At 47.2% G+C, this 20,955-nt stretch overlaps 1 protein-coding gene across 1 annotated transcript; it reads left to right on the top strand.

Annotated features, from left to right (window-relative positions):
• Window positions 1-471: 471 nt before the first annotated feature.
• On the top strand, window positions 472-16,219 carry GJA5 (gap junction protein alpha 5). The gene is made up of 2 exons (XM_082612970.1): window positions 472-555; window positions 13,084-16,219. Exon 2 carries the CDS (start codon window positions 13,116-13,118, stop codon window positions 14,190-14,192), a length of 1,077 nt encoding a protein of 358 aa, XP_082469096.1. The 5' UTR covers window positions 472-555; window positions 13,084-13,115; the 3' UTR covers window positions 14,193-16,219.
• Window positions 16,220-20,955: the final 4,736 nt, after the last annotated feature.

Genomic DNA, 20,955 nt, shown 5'->3' with positions numbered 1-20,955 from the left:
AGAGGTTCCCCAAAAGACCTGCTCTGGGAATGAGCACTCTTTTTTTCTGACGACAGGAAAAGGATGGGAAAAAGGGATCTCCAAGGTAGTGCCAGCTTTCCTGCTGACGCCCCAGGAAAGTGGCCCGGCAGAGGGTGAGCAGGCAAAGACTAGGGAGGCAGTGCACCACCAGCCGGAGGGAGAGGGGGCCAGCGCGAGGACTGTGGCGACAGTGACAGGGGCAGGGCAGAGGGGGAGGAGGAGGACTCAGTCTCCTTCTGGGGAGAACGCAGTGAGGAGAGGCTGCAAGGAGGTAGAGAGGAGAAAACTTTTTAAATGAGCAAAGATTCTAGGAGCACAAGAGAGAGAGGGGAGGGAGGGATCTCGAGGGGGAAGGGGGAGGAGAGAGAAAGAGTAGGAAGAAGTGGGCGGAGGGAGGGTGACAGATAGCGATTAAAAAGAGGGTGGGAGAGGAACGACCGACAGGCTGGAGAGCAAGGAAGAGTGGGCAGCGGGGTGAGGCGGCCAGAGAACCAAGAAGCCAACTGGAATTCCAGACAGGAGGAAAAGAGGAAGGTAAGGGGAAACTTGAATTTTAAGAGATAAAACTACCAGTTGATGAGAGAGAGGCAGAGAGAGAGCCTTGAATCTCCAGCTTTGTTGCTGGATCACAACAAAGCTCTCTCTCTGCACCTGTGGGTTTCCTCCCTACCCCTCTCACCAGTCCCTGTGATGGTGAGCTTTGGGTATATTGAAGAGAACAGCTTATGAAGCAGCAGATAAATCACTTACTCAATTTAGAAGGAGCTGTAGAAATGCAAGTGGAGGGCCTTTGCCGTCCATCTACCTCTCACAGATGCGCCGTGCTCCAGCGGCATCTTACAGTCAGGACACCAGGTCGTTTCCAGGCACTTTTGTGAAGATTGGCATTGGCCCTTTAAAAACCCAAGCCATCACTGTTTTACCATGCTTCCTCTAGGCTTGGAATTCCTTTTGAAATGCTTTCCACAGCATCTAGGAAAGTGTTTTGATTTTTTTCCCCCTAGGGCATGTTGGATGGTTTAAAAATATTCCCTGCTTAGTTTCCTGCGGAGTATCATGTCCCCGCTGTCCATTGTGAGCAATCTGGTCACTTGCTGTTGGAGGAAAGAGGCTGGTGAGACCCGGAGAGGAAGCCGGGGAGAGGTGGCCACCGGAAGGTCTCCTTTCCTCCTGGGCGCAGGGCAGGAAGGTTCCTGACAGCCCCTTGATCTCCCTTCTGAGCTTGTGGTAAAGGAGCCTGGACTCAGGGCCCAAGAGACCTGGGCTCTGGTGCACTGAGGGGCTGTGTGACCTTGGGCCAGACAGTTCCCCCTTCTGGGCCTCAGTTTCCTCATCTATAAAATGAACGGTTTGAAGTAGCAGGATCCCTCTGGTTCCCTTCAGCAGTAACACTGTCCAAGGCTGAGATTCCTTAGCTCAAATGCGCCTCAGAGCCACTACAAAAGGGAAGGCTGACACAGGAGTTTACATCCTTACTGTGCCTTTGTTCAGTTTTCCTTCGTCCCCCCTCTCAGTATCCTGTCATAATGGAGGAGTTCTTGGTTCTGACTCGTCAGCATCCCACTGGGCTTTCTCCTGAGCACAGCTCTGGCACACCAGGCCCGACTGGCCTAAGAGAAGGAAGGGCAGTGTGGGGAGCACTGGGCAGGGGGTCGGGAGGCCTGGGAGGAGGCCAGTGACACTGAACAGAGAAGAGACCAAGGCCACCCCCATTGGCCTGGGGTGGTGGCTTCATAGCTGGGGACACAAGCTGGTCTTTAGAAGCATCCTAGCCTAACTTTCACATCATCAGGCCAAGTGGTCGCCATCTCTTCCACCCACTAACCCTGGAGTCACAGCCCAGCCCACACCCTGTTCTCGTGGGACAGCTCTCTCCACCCTCTGGCCAGGTTCCCCGCGGTGGCATTGCTGTCTGGAGCCTTCTCCCCTCGCTGATCCTCCAAGCCTTTTCCTCACTTAGCAGCTGTAGAGCAGCTCCAGTGACCACTGGGCATATGGCAGGCAGTACCAGGACGTGTGTTTCCTGGCTTCCAAACTTGGCACCCTCAGGGCATCCCCTCCCCCAGACGCGTGAAGTTCAGAGAGCCATGGCAGTAACACAACTGTGTTGCCCAGCTTGGCCGCTGGCTTGGAACCCCAGAGATGTTCTTGCTGGGCTGTTGAGACTGGTTATTGTTCTTGTCTCCTAACTGCCTCACTCCTGTCCCCCTGCCAGGTACTGGTCTAAAGTCCTAGGCCATTAGAACTGGAAGAAGTCTCCTAGATTGCCAGTCAACTTCTTCTTTGACAAATAAGGAAAACAAGGCCTAGAAAAGGCAAGTGACTTGTTGGAGACGACACACTGAGTCAGGCAGGGCCAGTTCAGTTGAGAGTACATCCCGCTCTGTTCACTCACACCTAGGGCTCTTCTGCCTTCCGTCCTTGGCTGTGTTTTCTGAGCCTCCATTTCTCCCCAAACCTCCCTGCTTCTTGCATGGAAGCATCTCTGTAATCCTGCTTCCTGGCAGGGACACCACCTGCCTACCTACTCCTCCTCATCTCCGCCAGCTGGTGGGGGGCACATGCAGTGGAGAGTCCTGGGCTCTCGCAGCCAGCCGGGCTACCACAGGACAGCCTGGCCTCTTGGGTCCTGGTTGATCCCCGCTCTGGGCCCAGCCAGTTAACACAGGGCAGGGAGCCTGTCTGTGTGGATCAATCAGGACAGGAACTAGAAGACCTGCAGTCCTTAGGGCCAGGGAGACCCAAGGCCCAGGCTCTGCCTTCTGTCCCAGGGAAGAACTCCCCCACCGGGGAGTCCAGCAACTCTCTGTATGAACTGGCTCCACTCTGGGCTCCAGGATTGAACTGACTGAAGGGGAGAGTTGTGCACTTTCCCAGGAAAACTTCAGTTCTCCTAGGAAGGAAGGTGACTTCCTTTCTACAGTCAGAAGCTGCTGACTCCTGGCAAATGACCACTTGATGCCACTTTGTGAATCAATTGTTTCTGACATTTTAGCAAATCATGGGGAAGAAAAATTCAGCCTTCAATAATCCACTCACCTTCATAAGGAAAGGGAGTCAGGAGGTCTCAGAATCAGAGGTATTGAAATAACACAGAGGGATATTAGAGTTTATCTGATTCAGGGGTAAGGCAGAAGGAAGGGCCTAGGCATCTGGAATCACATTTGGGTTAGAATTTCAGCTGTGTAAACCTTGGGAAAATTATTTAATGTCTCCGATTCTCAGTTTCTTCATCTGTCAAAGAGGTTAATAATAAATAATTTCTTTGTAAGGTTTTATGAAGATTAAATAAAATAATGTATTTTAAGTGGCTACCACATAGTAAGTGCTCAATGAACAACAGAACAATAGAGTGGAATCCAGGTCACCTGGTGCTCAGTCCAAGTCTCTTTGAATTGAGACTCATTTGGTGCAAAGGCCTTTCCATGGTGAAGGCTCACCATGACATGAAATTCTGAGAAGGTACTGCTTGGTTTTTGTGACCACAGTTTTTTTTCTGGGTGGACTTTTGCTGACTAAGTTGGGAGTCAGAATATCTGGATTCACCTCTTGGCTTTGCCACTAATTTGCCATACCATCGCAATTGGGCAAGTCACAAACTCCCCAGATGTTCTAACTTAGAGCTGGAAAGGCCTTAGGAACCATCCAGCTCAACCACTTAGTTTTACCCATGAGTGAACTCAGGCTCAGGGAGGGGGAATGTCTTGACTAGAGTCACAAAGAAATAGCTGGAACCAGAAAGAGCCTCTCTTCTGAGGCTCTTGTCCACAGAGGACTTAGAGAATCTTAATCCAACCTGGCATCTTCATGATTCAGGACTTCAGGAGAGGGCAGGTGTGTTTAGGGGTCAGGACGCCTCTTCTCCTCAGATCACAGAGTAGACAACCTCCTATTTCTCTTTCAAGTAGAACTGAGCCAGCTTCAAACCTACACATGTGAACATGCCTTTGGATTGGTGATCAGATTCCAAAGTGCTGCAGCTCCTCAGAAAGAGGGAATTATATGAAGCACATATTTTATAATATGGACTCATGTGGAGTCCATCTCCAGGCCCCAAAGCTCGAGTTAAAGAAAAGTTCAGGGGCAGGCTCGACCAATTACAAGAACACAAGGGACCTGATTGGAGTGGGACTCTACACCTCCCTTCTTCTCCACCCTGCCTCTCTTCTTTCCACCTAGTGAAATAACTGATTTAGAGTTAAATTAATATCCTTCCCATTGCCCATGTTTTCCCCACCTCTGATAGTCACCCTCCCCCACTTGGTGGCACGTAGGGCGTCCTTGCTGTGTCCCTCTAACCAGCCTGCTGCATGTCAAATGCTGCCTCAAGTTGACTAGTTGGGTCATGTTTGAGAGGAGTTTTTACTGGAAATGGCAGAAAAGAAAACAAGGAACTAACATTATTGAGTGTCTACTATGTGCCAATTACTGTTCTAGATGTTTCCACTTACTCACACATTGTTCAATCCCCATGAGTAAACATTCCCCTTTTTTCAGAAGTAGAGGAAACTGAGAGGTTATGTTACTTGCCTGAGGTCACACAACTAGAGGGTGATGGAAATAAGGTTCGATTCCCACTCTTCCTGGGAACCACGAGTCCCACCACCTAACTCTTTCTGTTCCTATTGCTTTTGTTATGATCTGACATCAATGGAACACCAGAGCCTGCTGTCTGGCCAGCCAAGAACCCGGCAGTCGACACTGCCGCAGCCAAGAACACTTACTGGCTAAAAAAGGAAATAACTTTCTATATGTGAATTCTGGCCAAATGGTGGCAGATGCTGAAGAGTCTGGGAATCCTGACCACTCTGGGCTGAAGGCCTCCATGTGATCATCAATTCTAGGAACAGCATATGCAAGGGATGGCCAATCCACAAGCCAGAGGCTAAAAGGAAAAACCCTGGGCCTCTTACGGGAAAAGATCTGCTTGGGGAGTTAAGACACTGGAGCTCTGGTCACAGGTTTGTCACCAGCTGTCAGTCCTATCAGTCCCAGGGCCTCTTTGATTTTCTTTCCCTTTAAGAGACACAGAGAGAGAGGCAGGAGCCAGGCAGACCAGGTTCAAGTCCCTGATGCAGCATTTGCTACTTGTGTGACTCTGTACAAGTTACTTAAATTCTGAGTCTCAGTTTTCTCGGCTGTAAAATGGAATAATACTGCTTTCCTAGCAGGGCTGAAGTAATGGTTAGAAAGTAATGTTAATGTCATGTAAGGGCTAGAAAGTATAGTTGTAAAATGCTTCACACATGGAAAACACTCAACTTAGTGATATCTGTTATTATGATTACTTAACTTCCCTGGACCCTTGTCTTCATCTTGTGTAGAGATAAGGGGTTGAATTCGCTTGATCCCTAGACTCCTTTTAGCTCTACTGTACTATGAATCAATGACAAGATGTTGGAAATAATAAAGCATTTCATAAATATAATTTTCGTTCATAACTGCATAGGTATTAATCAACCTCTTCTGGTAATTAATAAAGACCTCCTGATATTTCATTGTAATTGAATATCTCCATTTGCCAGCCCCTCCCATCCATTCCTTGTAAATATGTCTTCTTCTAACTTTTTAAGAAGAAAGTGACTTATCCTAGCATAATTCTCTTTCTCTACTTTGCCTGCTCCCTCCTACCTCCTTGGCTTTGAAACAACTGCCGGCCAGCAGGATCTCTGAGTGGACTACTCTGTCCTTGCCAGAATCAAATAATTAAATTTAAAGAGGTTAATTATCTGCCCTTGGCTGGAGTAGCAGGAAAACTAAAGTGATAGTTAATCTCCTCCATCTGTCTCATTTTCCCCTCTCTCTCATCTCTAGCTCCCTCTCCCCTCTCTAGTGGTCAAGGTTCAGGGGTGCAGGCCCCCTCTGGACTTCTCATTCTGAGAAAGTTGTCCACACTGCCCAACTCAGTAGCTGTAGGTATATCATACATCTATCTGGTTGAAGTAGCTACCCCAAACCTAAATCAGGAAAGAATGAAAATTCTAAATGTACGAATTACCCTTAACCATGCACAAATCAACTCCCTATTCTAATAGTTATCTCACAAATATCCCTGTGGCAGTTATCTTATGAAAAAGAGGCCAGCCTTTGATGAGTAAGGATTTTCAAAGAAAGGAACTTAAGGCGATTTAGATAGAATCTAGTACAGTTCTTAAGGCAGGGGCATCACTGTCAGAAAAGACAAGTGCTGGCTTTGATGCCAACGTCACCGCTTACTAGCAAGTCATCCTCAAGTGATTTTGCTCAAAACACCCTCTCTGAGCCTTGTAAGAAGGGGACCGGGCCAGTCCCTAGTTCCTCCAATTATTGTGAGAATCAAATGAGAATATATATATCAAGAAACTTGCAGAGTGTCTGGCACATAGAAGGGTCTCATTAAGTGTTAGGTTTTATTATAATTATTGTTATTATCACCTAGATTCAAATTCTCTTTTTGTGTAACTCTGGGTAAACTAGCAAATGAAGCTGAGAATCTCGAAGGATAATAAAGATGAATGAGGTAGCTGAGGATCAAGACCACTCTCTCATGTAATCCTCCCTACATATCCATTTTAGGGAGAAACTACTGGGGTGAGGGAAAATTAGAAAAATGTACATTAATGAATAAGCTCCAAAAGAGTTCCAAGATGATGGTTATAGTTGGCACTTCACTTTATAAAGCCACCTTTGATGTCTGGTGTAGCATTGGGGTTCATAAACACTTTCTGAACTGAGCTGCACTGACATGATACTATGTCTAAGGCATCCTTTGAGTGAGGCCCTATGGGTCCTTTTACAACAGAATTCTCTTCATTGGGAAGTAAGTCAACCCTGCCCTTGCCGCATTCCACTGTATGGTGAGAGGAATTATAGCAGGGGCCCAGGGGATTGTTATTCTTACTGTGAATAACAATCTTTATTGAGAACCAGAGGTCTGTTAGATACTATCCAGTACATGTGTCATTGTCCAGAATTAGACGCAGCCTCTGCAGAGTGGTCTTAAAATCTAATGTTGACAAACTTGGGTGAGTTTCCCAGTGATCTGTGGGGGAGGCAGAGAAAGAATAGTCCATGGTGACCAAGTCTCTGCTCTAGACACATTCAGTCCTGCTCAGCCAAGTGGAGGACTCTCTCATGGGCAGAAGGACGGCTCAGTGGCTTTTCTCTCCCTGGTGTCCTGGTCACCATAGTCATTGTGCAGATGTCCCTAGGCCAGCTTCCCAGGGAGGTGCCTCTAGTGGCATTAGGTGTTTTGAGTGACCTGAATGCTGTCATTCATCCACTGTTGTTTCTAAAAAGTACACGAATCAACCTATCAGGTGCAGGGCACGATATTAAACAATAAGGTGGAAGAGAGGGTAAGGTGATTCAGGGGGAGGATCCAGTGATAAATAGTTATGGGGCTTGTCTTCAAGGACTCAGGGTTGAGTTGGAGAGATAATACACAGTCCACAGAGCAAAAAATTCTCCTTAGGTGTGTGAAATCCCAATGGTTTTACAATTTAACTCAAGGCCCAGCTGCTGACTTGGGGGGACACAGAAATTGTTGTCAAATAGTATATTGTAAGGGCTGTTATATTTGGCTTCAGAGGACAGAACTAGAATCAACAGAAGGAAGAGAATTTTCAAGGCATCCCCATGGTAGCTTCTTGCTCACTTGCAACATGCCTTCTTGAGCAGGAGAGATGGGGGTGCAGATTCAGCTGTGTGCTGGGTGGCCCACCTGTCACCTGCAGCCTGCCTAGCTTATGCTGCAGCCACTACTAAAGGACTGCAACGAGCAGCGTGACTACCGAGTGCAGTGCCTTATGTCCCCACCCCATTTGGGGGCTTTGTCAGAGGTAATGCAATCTTACTGCTAGACCAAACATTTTTTTCAATTATTAAGAAAGCCTTTATTATGCACCTAATGAGAAAGCCTAATGCAATAAGAATACAAAGCAGAAGACAGGCTTTTGACTTTGAGAAGTCTGCTACCCATCTGAGGGAAAAAGTCATTAAATCCTTGAGGGCAGGAATCATGCCTGATCTGTTTATTAATCCAACAGATATCATTGCATGCCTAGTATTTGCCAGGCCTGGGACCCATGAGGTATTATTTCAGTACCCAGAACAGTAGTAGACACATAGTAGGGACTCAGAAAAAATACTTGCGGGTTGGCTGATAGACAAGAAGCTTTTGGAGAACAAGTGTAAGGCAGCATATAACCCAGTGTGGGAATGTATCCTGCATGCTGGATGGTAATTTAGCATCTTCAGAGTTCAGGAGACATCAGAGGGATGAGAGCAATTTGAGAAGACGTCTCCATTTCCACCTAGATCTGTGGGGTCAGAAGAAGAGGTGCTGGCTATGAGTTCATGTTAATTTGGGTTGCTCTAAATTGGTTGTCTTTAAAAACATTGGCTGCCGAGGGCGGCAACAGTGCCAACATGAGGAGGAGCACTGGATTGGGAATGTAGACCCTGAATTTTATTTCTAGCCATATAATACATGAAGTAAAGGAATAAAATGATTCATGCTCACTATGCACAAAAACCTTCCTTTGGCCCTTTCCCTCTTCTCCAGGTGTAATGTTACTATTACCAAAGACGTTCCCTAATGACTTCTCCAAAATTTTTGCTTTGTCCCAGGACATGACACATTAAAAGAGGATGTGGAAGGTCTTGGAGTAAGAACGTTCAGAGTTGGGATGTTCTTGTCCAGGTTCTAGGGACCATCTCTCTTTGCCTTGGGAACTTCAGAACTTGCATCAGTTGCAAAGGGCTGTAGAATTGAATTACCCAGGGCTCTATGGAGGGTCCAGGCCCCACCCTGAACCAGAGTCAACCTGCCTTACATTCCCAGAGCCCCCTGTGTCTCCCTAATGTCAACACACATCGTGCTTTATTGCAGTTGTGTGTTTGTTCTCTCTCCTTAAGTAAGGGAAATAAAGGCAGTTAAGCTCAGTAAAGGCAGGGACTCCTTGCTTGTCTTTTTAACTGCTGCACCTTCAGTGCCATCATCACTGCATGATACCTGGTAACTGGTAACCACTCAACAAACTTATTAAATGAATGAACGAAAGGGAAGGACATCGTAGGCAGAGGCAACATGGGGAGCCAAGATAAAGAGGTGAGAAACTGTGGGCCGTGAATACACGTGTGGGGAGTTGTGTAGCTTAAGTACTGAGTATGTGAGGGGAACAGCAGAAACAGATGGGATGAGGCTGTGCTGTGGAGGGTCTCAAGTGCAAGTTAAGTTGTTTGGACTTTATAAGCAGTAGGAAGCCAGTGAAGGTCACAGATAAAAATGGTATACTACCATTTTTATTTGACAGAATTTATTCATGGCATGGGCAGCTGCCTTTGCCCCTCCCAACACACTTCCTGCCAAGAAATGGATAATAATCTACAAAGTTTTTTATGTGCTGTACACCCAGAAAACTCAACGAGTGTCTAATCTACAAGTTTCTTTGGCTGAGGTTGTCGGGGGCCCAAAGGGACCCAGAGGTGTTGGGAAACTGACTTCAGCCGGGGACCTTTCAAATTATAAGCTGAGCGGCTGGTACATGATAGCAATGTTAAGTTTCTCTGACCTTGTTTGAGTCATCCAGGATGTCGCAAACGAGAGGTTTTTCACCCTATATACTGCTGCCAGGGCCCACGGGGTCTGCCCTAGCCCACACCTCCCCAGCTGGTTAGTTTCTCTTGTTCTCTCCTGATGAGGCATCCTAAGACTGTCTTTCTGATATTCTGCAATGTTCCTTTCTTGTACCTGTGTTTTACTTCTTCCAGGTGGGACTCCTTGAACTACAAGTGAGGCAGTCAGCAGGCAAGCCTCTTGGCAGACTAGACCAAAGCATCACATTCTTTGCCTTGAACTATTTTTATATTTCCTTGGGGACTTGCAAGGAATGAGTGACAGAGTCAGAAGATCAAGGGAAAAATCTTCAGGGATTGAGCAGTTTGGAAAACTTGCCCCAAACCCTGGAAGAATATAACATTTGTTTCTCTCTTTCTTTTTTTTTTTTTGCGGTATGTGGGCCTCTCATTGTTGTGGTCTCTCCCGTTGCGAAGCACAGGCTCCGGACGCGCAGGCTCAGCAGCCATGGCTCACGGGCCCAGCCGCTCCGCGGCATGTGGGATCTTCCTGGACTGGGGCACGAACCCGTGTCCCCTGCATTGGCAGGCGGACTCTCAACCACTGCACCACCAGGGAAGCCCTCTCTCTTTCTTTTTGTTTCTTTTTGATTGCCATTTCTCTTTCCCTCTGGCTTTCTCCCCTTCTTCTCTTCCGTCTGTTTCTCTCTTCTTGGTAATGCACATCTCTCTACCTTCCACTTTCTCTTATTCTTGTCCTTCCCCCCCCCCCACTTTCCTTGCTAGTAATGGCTGCCTTTTATTCAGTTCTTATATTCTGAGCACTGTGCTAAGTGCTTTTTACATATCACCTCATAATACTCTATGAGCTAAATAATAGTATATCCATTTTGCAGGTGAGGAAATTGAGACACAGATCCAGTAACTTCTCCAAGCTCAGCAGATATTCACAGGGATTGGAACTCCATTTAGTTAACCCCCAAATTAACTTCCCTTAACTGTTACAGGGTCTCTTTTTTCCCATTTCCAACTCCCCCTTGTCTTTTCCCTCTTTTTGCTCCTCCTCTCTCCCCTTCTCTCCCTCCCTTCTCTCTGACACTCGCCACATCCTGGCCTTCACATGTGTGCTGATGACCCTGAAGGTGCTGAACACTGTACACGTGCCCAGAAGGGATCACAGACCATTCAGACTCTTATCTAATCAGCCATTTTCCTTTTGGACTAACACTCCACAATTTTCCACTTTTGGAGGCGATGGAGGGGGCCCTTCATCATGTGAGGAAAAGGGCAAATGTCTGATCACAAACCAGAGGAAAGGGCTCAAGACTTGGGAGGGTCTTTGATATGGAAGGGAACAGAGATAAGGCCCTTTCCACATACTCACGGACTCTCTCACTCCCAGGGACTCTGGGTACTCTCAGGGTTGGGGAGTGGAGGGCTGGGAGAAGACTGAGCCGGGAGGCTGGTCTCTGTCAAGGTATCAAGTCAGAAGCCAAAGCCAGGACCGTGAAATATGGAACCTCGCCCTGTCCCTCCTCATATGCATAAGGATAGGAACCGGGATAGGATAGGAATCAGGGGCATACCGGCAGCAAAGTTGTGAATGTTAAAGTTTGAACTTGACAACCTCTGAGGTCCCATCAGAATCCGAGGTTTTAAGATTCCAAGAAGAGAATATTTACCTTCAATTCCCCCCCCCCTTTTTTGGTCATTCTGTTGATTAGGACTGGTTGATTAAAGGCTTAAGCCATAAGGACATTTATTGTTCATCAAGTAAGAATTCTGGAGGTAGAAGTTTCAAGAGTTGATTCAGAAGCCTCAGGGCACTGGTTGGCATTTCTGAGATTCTCTGGGAGGCTTCAGGCATCTTGACAAACACAAACTGTCCACAGGCAGGAAGTCGTGGGGGTGAAGAGGACTTCAAGTGAGGCTCTATTTACTGGGGGATGGAAAAACATTTTCTAGAGTACTCCTTCCACATCAGACTCTCCCACCTCACAGACCAGAACTAACTGCAGTGGAGGCTGAGAAAGTGATAGCTGGCCTTCTCACCTGCTTATGGGACACAGCAAGAAACAGGGGATTGGTTTGCCACCGGGTAGAAAACACCAGTGCCTGCCACCCCCTCCTTCATTCACTCAACTAAGATTTACTAAGTACCCACTCTGGGCCGGGTGATGATGGTACAGAGGACAAGAGAATTCCTGTTCTCAAGGAGCTCCTACTGGAAGAACACAGACAGGCAGAGGATCACAAAACAAGATGGCAAGGGCTAGGAGAGGACTGAGTGTCCCCAGGGCCACCACAGAGCTGAAGATGCTCAGCTTGAGGAAGCAGGGAGGGCTGGGAAAGCAATGACTGGGTTAAGTTTTGAAGGGTAAATAGGATTCAGATAGGGGTGAGGGAGCATGTAGGAGGTGGCTGAGAGGAGAACATTTGGGAACCTTCCAGGACTTGGCATGCTGGACATGACAAAGGCAACTGAAGGGGATAGGCAGGCAATGAGGCTGAAGAAGCATGCCAGGACCTGATGAGGGAAGGTTCTGTGTGGGACTTAAAGGTTTGGGGCATTTATTCTGGATGTGTGGGTGAGCAGGTCTGTGTGTGGGAACCTTCTGTCTGCAGAAAGACAAGCTGAGCTATACAGCTGGAATGGCTGCACTGCAGTGAAGTGTAGATCAGCACTGCCAGCTGCTAACCAGCTGGGGGAACCTGTGAAAACTTTGAATGTTTTTGTTTGCCACCTCCTGATAGAGTTGGCCCATGCTGGATGGCTCTGATTGTTATTGAAATAGAAATAAAAACAGAAAATGCTTCCTAAGGGGCCAAATTTGCCTCTCCCACCCTCACCGTTTTCTCTTCCACCTAGTTCTGGCCTCTGGAGTCAGAAAAATATATATATATATTTTCCACCTGACAGCAGCTCAAACATATGGAACACGTGAATTACGATTTTCAGCATATCACATACCTCATCTCATTTAACCCTCAAAGTCCTTTGGTGTAGCTATTCCCATTTTACAGACAAGGAAACAGACTCAGTGAGGTAAATGTCCAGAGTCACATTTGCAGGCTCCTGTCCTGTGTTCTTTCCACTACTCCAGTGTTTCTCGGGTGAGGTCCTTGGACTGCCTGCATCAGAATAACCTAGGCTGCTTGCTGCAAATCCAGATTCCTGGGGGCCATCCCAGACCTCCTGGAGTAGAATCTCTGGAGGTAACAGCACAGAATCCACACTATAACACACATCTCAGGGGATTTCTAGATCCATTAAAGCGTGGGAATCATGCTCTAATCTTGCTATCATGACTACTTTGAGTCTTCTCTTTCATTTTTGCTGCGGGTGGGGGAGGAGGAAGAGAGCTTTTTAGGTGAATCTGACTTCTAAGCTGCACTCTCTTAAGGAACGCATTGGTATGGGTCAGTGGAATCACAGAGCATGATTGGACCTTCCAGATGTTTGCAGAAAGCATCCCTCTGTTTTTCTCTCTGTCCCATTTGCAGGAGTCTTGGCGTCTGTCTTCTGCTGAGCCAAGATGGGTGACTGGAGCTTCCTGGGAGAGTTCCTGGAGGAAACACACAAGCATTCCACGGTGATCGGTAAGGTCTGGCTCACCGTCCTCTTCATATTCCGCATGCTGGTGCTGGGCACGGCTGCCGAGTCCTCCTGGGGGGACGAGCAGGCTGATTTCCAGTGTGATACGATTCAGCCTGGTTGCGAGAACGTCTGCTATGACCAAGCCTTCCCCATCTCCCACATTCGCTATTGGGTGCTGCAGGTCATCTTCGTCTCCACACCCTCTCTAGTGTACTTGGGCCACGCCGTGCACACGGTGCGCATGCAGGAGAAACGGAAGCTACGGGAGGGCGAGAGGGCCAAAGAGGTTCGGGGCGCTGCCTCTTACGAGTACCCAGTGGCCGAGAAGACAGAGCTGTCCTGCTGGGAAGAAGTGAATGGAAGGATTCCCCTCCGGGGCAGTCTGCTCAACACTTACGTCTGCAGCATCCTGATCCGCACCACCATGGAGGTGGCCTTCATTGTGGGCCAGTACCTCCTCTATGGCATCTTCCTGGACACCCTGCATGTCTGCCGCAGGAGTCCCTGTCCCCATCCTGTCAACTGTTATGTGTCCCGGCCCACGGAGAAGAATGTCTTCATTGTCTTTATGCTGGCTGTGGCCGGACTGTCCCTTTTCCTCAGCCTTGCAGAACTCTACCATCTGGGCTGGAAAAAGATCAGACAGCGATTTGTCAAGTCACAGCAGGGCATGGATGAGTGCCAGCTTCCTGGTCCCTCTGCCCGCATAGTCCAGAGATGCACACCACCCCCTGACTTCAATCAGTGCCTGGAGAATGGCCCTGGGGGGAAATTCTTCAATCCATTCAGTAACAAGATGGCCTCTCAGCAGAACACAGATAACCTGGCCACTGAGCAAGTGCGAGGCCAGGAGCAGATTCCTGGAGAGGGTTTCATTCATATCCGTTATGCCCAGAAGCCTGAGGTACCCAACGAAGGCTCCCCAGGTCACCGCCTCCCCCATGGCTACCAGAGTGACAAGCGCCGTCTCAGCAAGGCCAGCAGCAAGGCCAGGTCAGATGACCTATCAGTGTGACCCACCAGTGTGGCGGAACCAGGACAAGGTGGGAACAAAGGAGTCTCAGAGAGGGAAGGTGTGTCCCTTCTGACCCCATCTCTCTCATTCTCATCACTGCTCTACTCAGTTTGGGCCCTGGATCTCAATGGCATTGCTCATTTTTTCCAGAAGCAATGACCAGGTCTTTGTGGGTGCGGTAAGAGACATGGCTACCTACCCAGGCTCCTTCACCCTCCACTCAGAATGCTCAGTGAAGCCTTTCATATTACTCAGTGAATGGGATAGAGGAAGGGACGGGGACCATGGCAAATCTGACCTGGGAGGGACAGCCAGAGGTATAGGATGACTCTCTACATACAACCCACACACCAGATGGATTCTCTAAGCCCCTCTGGCGTCCTTGACCCAATCACCCTTCCTCCTGCAAAGAAGAGCCCAAAGTTCCCAGCCAGCAATGAGCATGAATCAAGGAACTTGCATTAGATGTGCTCTTGAATCTGTTGTCTCCTTGGACCATACCTTGGGGTGGTGGTCAGATCGCCATGGGATGCCCTTGGCTGCCCCTCCCTCTACCCAGTCTTACTTAAAAAGAGGTCCTTAGAACTCGACCAGCAGCCTCAACTTTACAAGTGCATTGGTATGTACCTCTGGCAAATGTCTCACCTTGGTGATGTTGCAGCCTTTCCTTCTGCCAGGGTGTACAATGAGCCTGGGGAGGGGGGTGAAAAGCTCTCCTAGGGAGAGCACTGTGCACACTGACTCCACTGGCATTCCTACCACCACGTATCAACCTGCAGCTCTTTTACAGTTCAACCTGATGCTAGAAACCATCCCTTCCAGTCCTCCCTTGGCTGTCCATCCAGTGCTCCCCTAAAAACCTTATTGACCAGAATGCCCAAGAAGCCATCGTCCTCTCTGACATTCTGACCGGATCACCAGCCATGGAGGCCAGTGGAATTTCCCCAGGTCTTATTAAAACAAAGAGGACATTGTGCTTCTCAGATTCCCCTTGGGAAAAAAAATAATTCTGCTGCGAAGATAAAAATGAAAAAGGAGAGAAAATACTGGAAAACTATTTTTCCCTCCTGTTTGCTTCCCTTGCTGACTGCCAACTTAGAGTGCCAAGAGGAGGTGTGATGACAACTATGGAGGCCCCCATATCTCTCTTTCCCTGGAGGATTTAGCAGGGGCATGAAAGCAGAAAGGGAATCTCCAGCTCTCTTGGCAGGGCCCTTGTTTAAGAGCACAGAGATGCCTGTGTCTCCCCAGTGCTCCTAAAGAGACTGCCAAAAAAGCAGTGGGGACTACAGAAAAGCCCTGCCTTCCCAGGGACTGGCCAGGTTTCTCTCTTCAGCCCATCTGTAATAGGTGGTTGCCATTTTGGATGAAGGTGAAGGATGCTCAGAAGTGGATGCTGAAACTTATAGGGAAACAGTTACTTTTTAAGATGCATGTGTGTGTTTGTGTGTGTATGTATATGCTGATAAGCTGGGTGAAAGGGAGGGAAGTCCTGAAGTAAGGAAAGCATGCCTTAGAGACACTTGTGTCTTCCTGCCCTTTCCTCCAGATGCCTGGCAGAGGGGCTGAGCCTCACTGTTTTCAGTGTCATTAACCTAAATAGATAAGCATGAGAGGTCGGGATAGAGGAGGCTGAAGCCTCAGAAGGAGGCTCAGCCTCTGCCCCACCTGCCCATCTCTGGGCCCCTCTGCTGATACTTGGTTGTTATTGGTGGGTGGAGAGAAGGATGAGGGTAGAGGGGTGGAGGAAACTGACTGGGATGCCATTTAGGGAAGAATGACTGCTCATCCCAGATCCCTGGAGGGGACACCTTTTAATCTATTCTCTGGCACTGGCATTAAGACTCTCTCTCCAAAACAAAGCAAAAAAGACTCTCTTTCCTTCCATCTCTGAAGTGTGTTTGTTTTGTGAAATGAGTGTTCTTGGATTAGAAATTCTGTGAGATCAGTCCTGATGATGGGGCTTTCAGGAAGGAAAAAGGAGATAATATGTGTAGTTTGTCCTAATAAAGTCTGGCCCTACATTTATCTCTCCTCTGTGTCCCTTTCATGCTTTGACTACAAGAGAAGGATGGCAGACTTGGTGGGGGAGGGGAGCACTTGGAGCCAGTCATCAATCAGTATTGCAAAGAGCTTTGGAATCACACATGCCAGCGTGAAAATCCCAGCTGCTGATTTACAGCTGGACTCCAGCAATCTACTTAATCTCTGAAGCTTGGTTTTCTCATCTGTAAACTGAACCTAGTAATATCTACCTCATAGGTTGTTAAATGAGATACTATTTATAAAGAGTACAGCAGAGGGCCTGGAAAATAATAGTCTGTCATTAAATGGTTATTATTGTTATTATCGCCATTATTTTTGTTGCTATGTTGAATACATAGTATTTGAAAACCTGGGCGTTGAGGGATGGTTACACAACTTACCTTTATGGAGCTCACAGTCTACCTAAGATGATCAACTAAACCACATAGAGGAAACAATTAGAATAGAATGAAATAGGAATTCATTGATTATCAATTCTAGGAAGTATAAGGCTCCAGGAAGTGATACATATGAAAATACTACATAGAAGAGGACAGACCTGACCTGAGCCTTAAAGAGTGGCTAAGGTTTTAGAGAACTGAAGACCTCAAGGATGACACTGTGAAATAGGTCTGGGTATCCCCATTTTACAGACATGGAAGCTGAGTTCCAGGAAGTTTCTCTGACAGTGGGAAGCTTCTCACTGGCTTCTTTGGGTGAAATATCATCTCTTTGGAAGAGTAAAAATGATTCTTGCTCCAAACAAAGGGTCCAGGGACCACTCAGTCCTTCACCAGCAAATGGGTGCCATTTCCTAGAGAAAGAAACAAAGGCTGGGAAAAAAAACAAATGGAAGTATTATCTGAACTACCAAGTGGTCTTGTCTATCAGGGCAGGAAAGCTCTTATAGGGACTTCCCTGGTGGTCCAGTGATTAAGAATCCATCTTGCAGGGGCTTCCCTGGTGGCGCAGTGGTTGAGAGTCCGCCTGCCGATGCAGGGAACACGGGTTCGTGCTCCGGGCCGGGAGGATCCCACATGCCCTGGGGCGGCTGGGCCCGTGAGCCATTGCCACTGAGCCTGTGAGTCCGGAACCTGTGCTCCGCAGCGGGAGAGGCCACAACAGTGAGAGGTCCACGTACCGCAAAAAAAAAAAAAAAAAAAAGAATCCATCCTGCAATGCAGGGAACTCCAGTTTGATCTCTGGTCAGGGAACTAAGATCCCACTTTCTGCAGAGCAACTAAGCCCACGTGCCACAACTACTGAGCCCACGCACCACAAGTAGAGAGAAGCCCACACACCACAATGAAGATCCAATGCAGCCAATAAATAAATAAGTATTAAAAAAAAAAAGAAAGCTCTTGTAAAGAGGGCTTGCAAAGAGGTCATAGAACACATCTTGTGACACCAGTGTTGAGATTCAAGGGTGCTCCTGACATCTGGCGTCTATCCAAGGGTAAGGTGCTCAGCCCAAATGTGCCTGAGCAGTCTAACTGGAAAAAGCACCTGGGATCCATTTTTCTTCCTAGAAAAGAAGTAGAGAATCTCATGGTTTTACAAACATAGCTATTAACATTTGACAGTTTGTGTAACACTGAGACTGCAAAAGCCAAGGGACTTATTTTATAGTGAGTAAGATTTCAACCTCATGTATCCACTCTCTTTTATTTCCTTTCCCTCTCTAAAGGTTCACCACTAAAGAGGTAAGCTGAGTACTAATCTAATGAACACACTTTGGGTTGTAGGCTCCTACAGGCCCCTTTCCTTAATTTCCTTCCTCCAGTGCCAGATAAGACCAGAATTTCTACCACTAGTGTTTCATCCCTATGGCTGAAGTGTTTAAGTGGGTAATGCTAATAACACTATGTGAAGAATCATATTATGAATGAGTTTTCAGATTTCTTCTTAATAGCAAATTTTGATAGCAGAGGGAAAAACAAAAGAACAAGGGCACCAGGTACTTGGCAGGTGTCTTGAAGGATTGCTTTCATGATGTAGAAATGAATAAAACAGCAAGACTAAAGAGGGGAGCCAAAGATAAGCTGCCCACTTCCCAGTCCCTGGTAGATCCTGGAAGCCCCTGAATTTAATTAAGTCCATGATTTGGTCCTTATTATCCATGTATTGGACAAACAAATTTACAAGTGACAGCTACGTAAATAGAACGCGATCTATAGTTTATCCCCATTGGTCACCTGATGGTCAGCAGAGATGGGTATGGTCTATAGTTTTTTATTGTCATTTCAATTGGAAAAGAGAAAAACTTGCATTCAACAAATATTTATTGAGCACCTACTTTGAAGTGGCACTCTGTTGGGGTTTAGGAATACAATTTTATAAAACAGGTATGGTTCCCTCCTTTTGGAGCTTATAGCCTAGTGGGGAAGACTCCTTCCCACAAGTAAATGAACAAAATAATTACAAATTGTGATAAGTGCCTAGAAAGAAACAGACTGGGGGGCAGGGTAGCTAACAAAGGTGGAGGGAGAGACCTTCTTCATTTAGGATGGGCGGAAAGACCTTTCTGAGGAGGTCATTAGAAGCTGAAATCTGACAGCTGAGAAGAAGCCAGCTACTGATGAGTAGGAGAAGAAACCAGGTAGGGGAACCCAAATTCCTTCCAGGAAACTGCAGAATCCAGCTGTCCCTGACCTCAATCTGGTCCAACATTTTTGAAAGACATAATTCAAGCAGCACCTAGATGGCACCTAAAACAACACTGTTGGACACCAACTGTTGCAAAACACACCAAGCCTCAAGGGACAGAGAAGTCTTTTTGCTCAGAGAAGCAAAAGGAACATATAAAAGGTCTTAATTAAAACAATTAAATATCATATGTTAACATTCTAGAAAGCCCTATTTGATGTTGCAACTATTATTTCCATCAGTATCAATTCTTCTTGGGGCCTTCTAAACTAGGCCTGTTTCCTAGAGTCCAGGCTGGTAGGCAGAAGACTGTGTCCAAAGGGGCTGGGAAGGAGCCAGCAAGGTGTGGTCCAGCGGAGCCTTGGCATCAGAGGAGTCAAAACAGCAAAACATCAAGTGCACAGAGAGGGGGAAGTAAGGAGGGAGGGGGAGCACATCCGCAGGGAAGCCAGGCTACGGCAGCCGTACAAGACGCTGGTCAGGCAGGCACCGCTGGGGACACCTCTCCACTGGATCTGGATTTGGAGCTAAACCTCCAGACTCAGAGGAGGGAGTTGACATGGGCAAAGCAGAGCTTCATCCTAGGGGCTGGATTACTAAGCGGAGTACCAGGACAGAGTCTTGGACAGAGAACAAGGTGGGTGCCCATTATCAGAATCAGTAAGGTGCTGATAAAGTCATTGCCAATAATATATATGATTTAATAGATGCCTTCAAAACCTTAAACCACAGGAATGACCAATTGTGAGACTTCCAGGCACCTCATCAAACATGGTGGTGGGCAGGGAGATGATTTTTGGCATGGAACCTAATATTGCCCTGAAATCACCCCAAGCTGGCATCTACTTCCTTCACCTACACATAAGGCCAGCACAGCCCTGGGGAAGTCATGGCTTGGACACAAGGCTTAAGTCCCCTCTGTCCCTTCAACCTTTTCCATTACCCCGATTCAAGACCCTTGTGTGAAAGGGCACCTGTACTTGCTAACAAGGGCTTCCTCAGAGAGAAACTGAGAGCTATGTGTGAACCCATTGAGGAGAGCGCATTGCCCTGGGCACTGCAGCCTGGCCACTGCTAAATCCCCTTAGGTGGCAGCTGCTGTTCCAACAGGGGACATTCAGGGCAGGGTGGAATTGTTTTATGCCTTCCTGGGACTCTTCTTCAAATGAGCTGGAATATAAATTGGAGGGGTTTCAGCTTACAAATGTTTGAGGTAAAATTATGCATTCGAAAACCAATGTAAAAAAATGTGTGGGGCGTGACTTGCTAGGGAAAAGTCAATTTTAAAAACCCACATATTTTGATAATAATTATGAAGCACGCTTGCAGTTGGTAAGTGCTAACTCTTTTCTAGGTTCTGTGCTGAGATTTCATGAATTACCATTTCATCCTTAAAATAATCCTACAAGGTCAGCTGACCCCACTTTACAGATAAGAAAAAAGAGTCAGTAACCTGCACAGCTAGTAGGTGGTAGAGCTGGGTTCCAAACACTCATCTCTCAGTCTACAATGTGCTTCACTTAAGTGCTTATCCTATATTCTTCAGAAAAAGGCGAGATACAAAATTTTACGTACACCATGATTACAATGAGTAAAATAGGTATTTATAAGAACAAAGACCTGAAAGGAACAAACAAAAATGAAAGCAGTTGTGCCAGTACGGTGGGTCTGTGGGGGTGCTTTAATTCTCCTTATTTCCTAAACTATTTTAATACTATCATGCTATTTTTGTAATTAAAAAATTTAAATTATATTTATATTCAACCTTTGGTCTAAATTTGGTGTTCCCCTGGGGCGGTTGCCAGGAGCTGCCTCTCTTCGTTTCCGCAGTTCTCATGCCTGGGAACATTTTTCTTTCTTTGGGCTCTGACTGCCACCCTTAAATGGAATAAGATTAAGCAGGAGGCACCCACCCCAGGGTCTGGGCTACCGACTGTGTGACAGTGGATGGTCTGCCTCTGGAAATAGCTGAGCATCAGAGGGAGGGTGGAAGGCACCATCTGCACCCATGAGCTCCTGCACACCCCTCGTGTGGTGGGGACAGTGCCCACTCCGCGTCAGGTCAGGGCCATGGACCATGCACTGTTTGGGT

The sequence above is a fragment of the Mesoplodon mirus genome, assembly GCF_964341445.2.
Source record: "Mesoplodon mirus genome assembly, chromosome: 3".
Lineage (NCBI taxonomy): Eukaryota > Metazoa > Chordata > Mammalia > Artiodactyla > Ziphiidae > Mesoplodon > Mesoplodon mirus.
The sequence above is the reverse complement of the archived record's forward strand: the minus strand, read 5'-3'. Positions and strand labels throughout refer to the sequence as shown.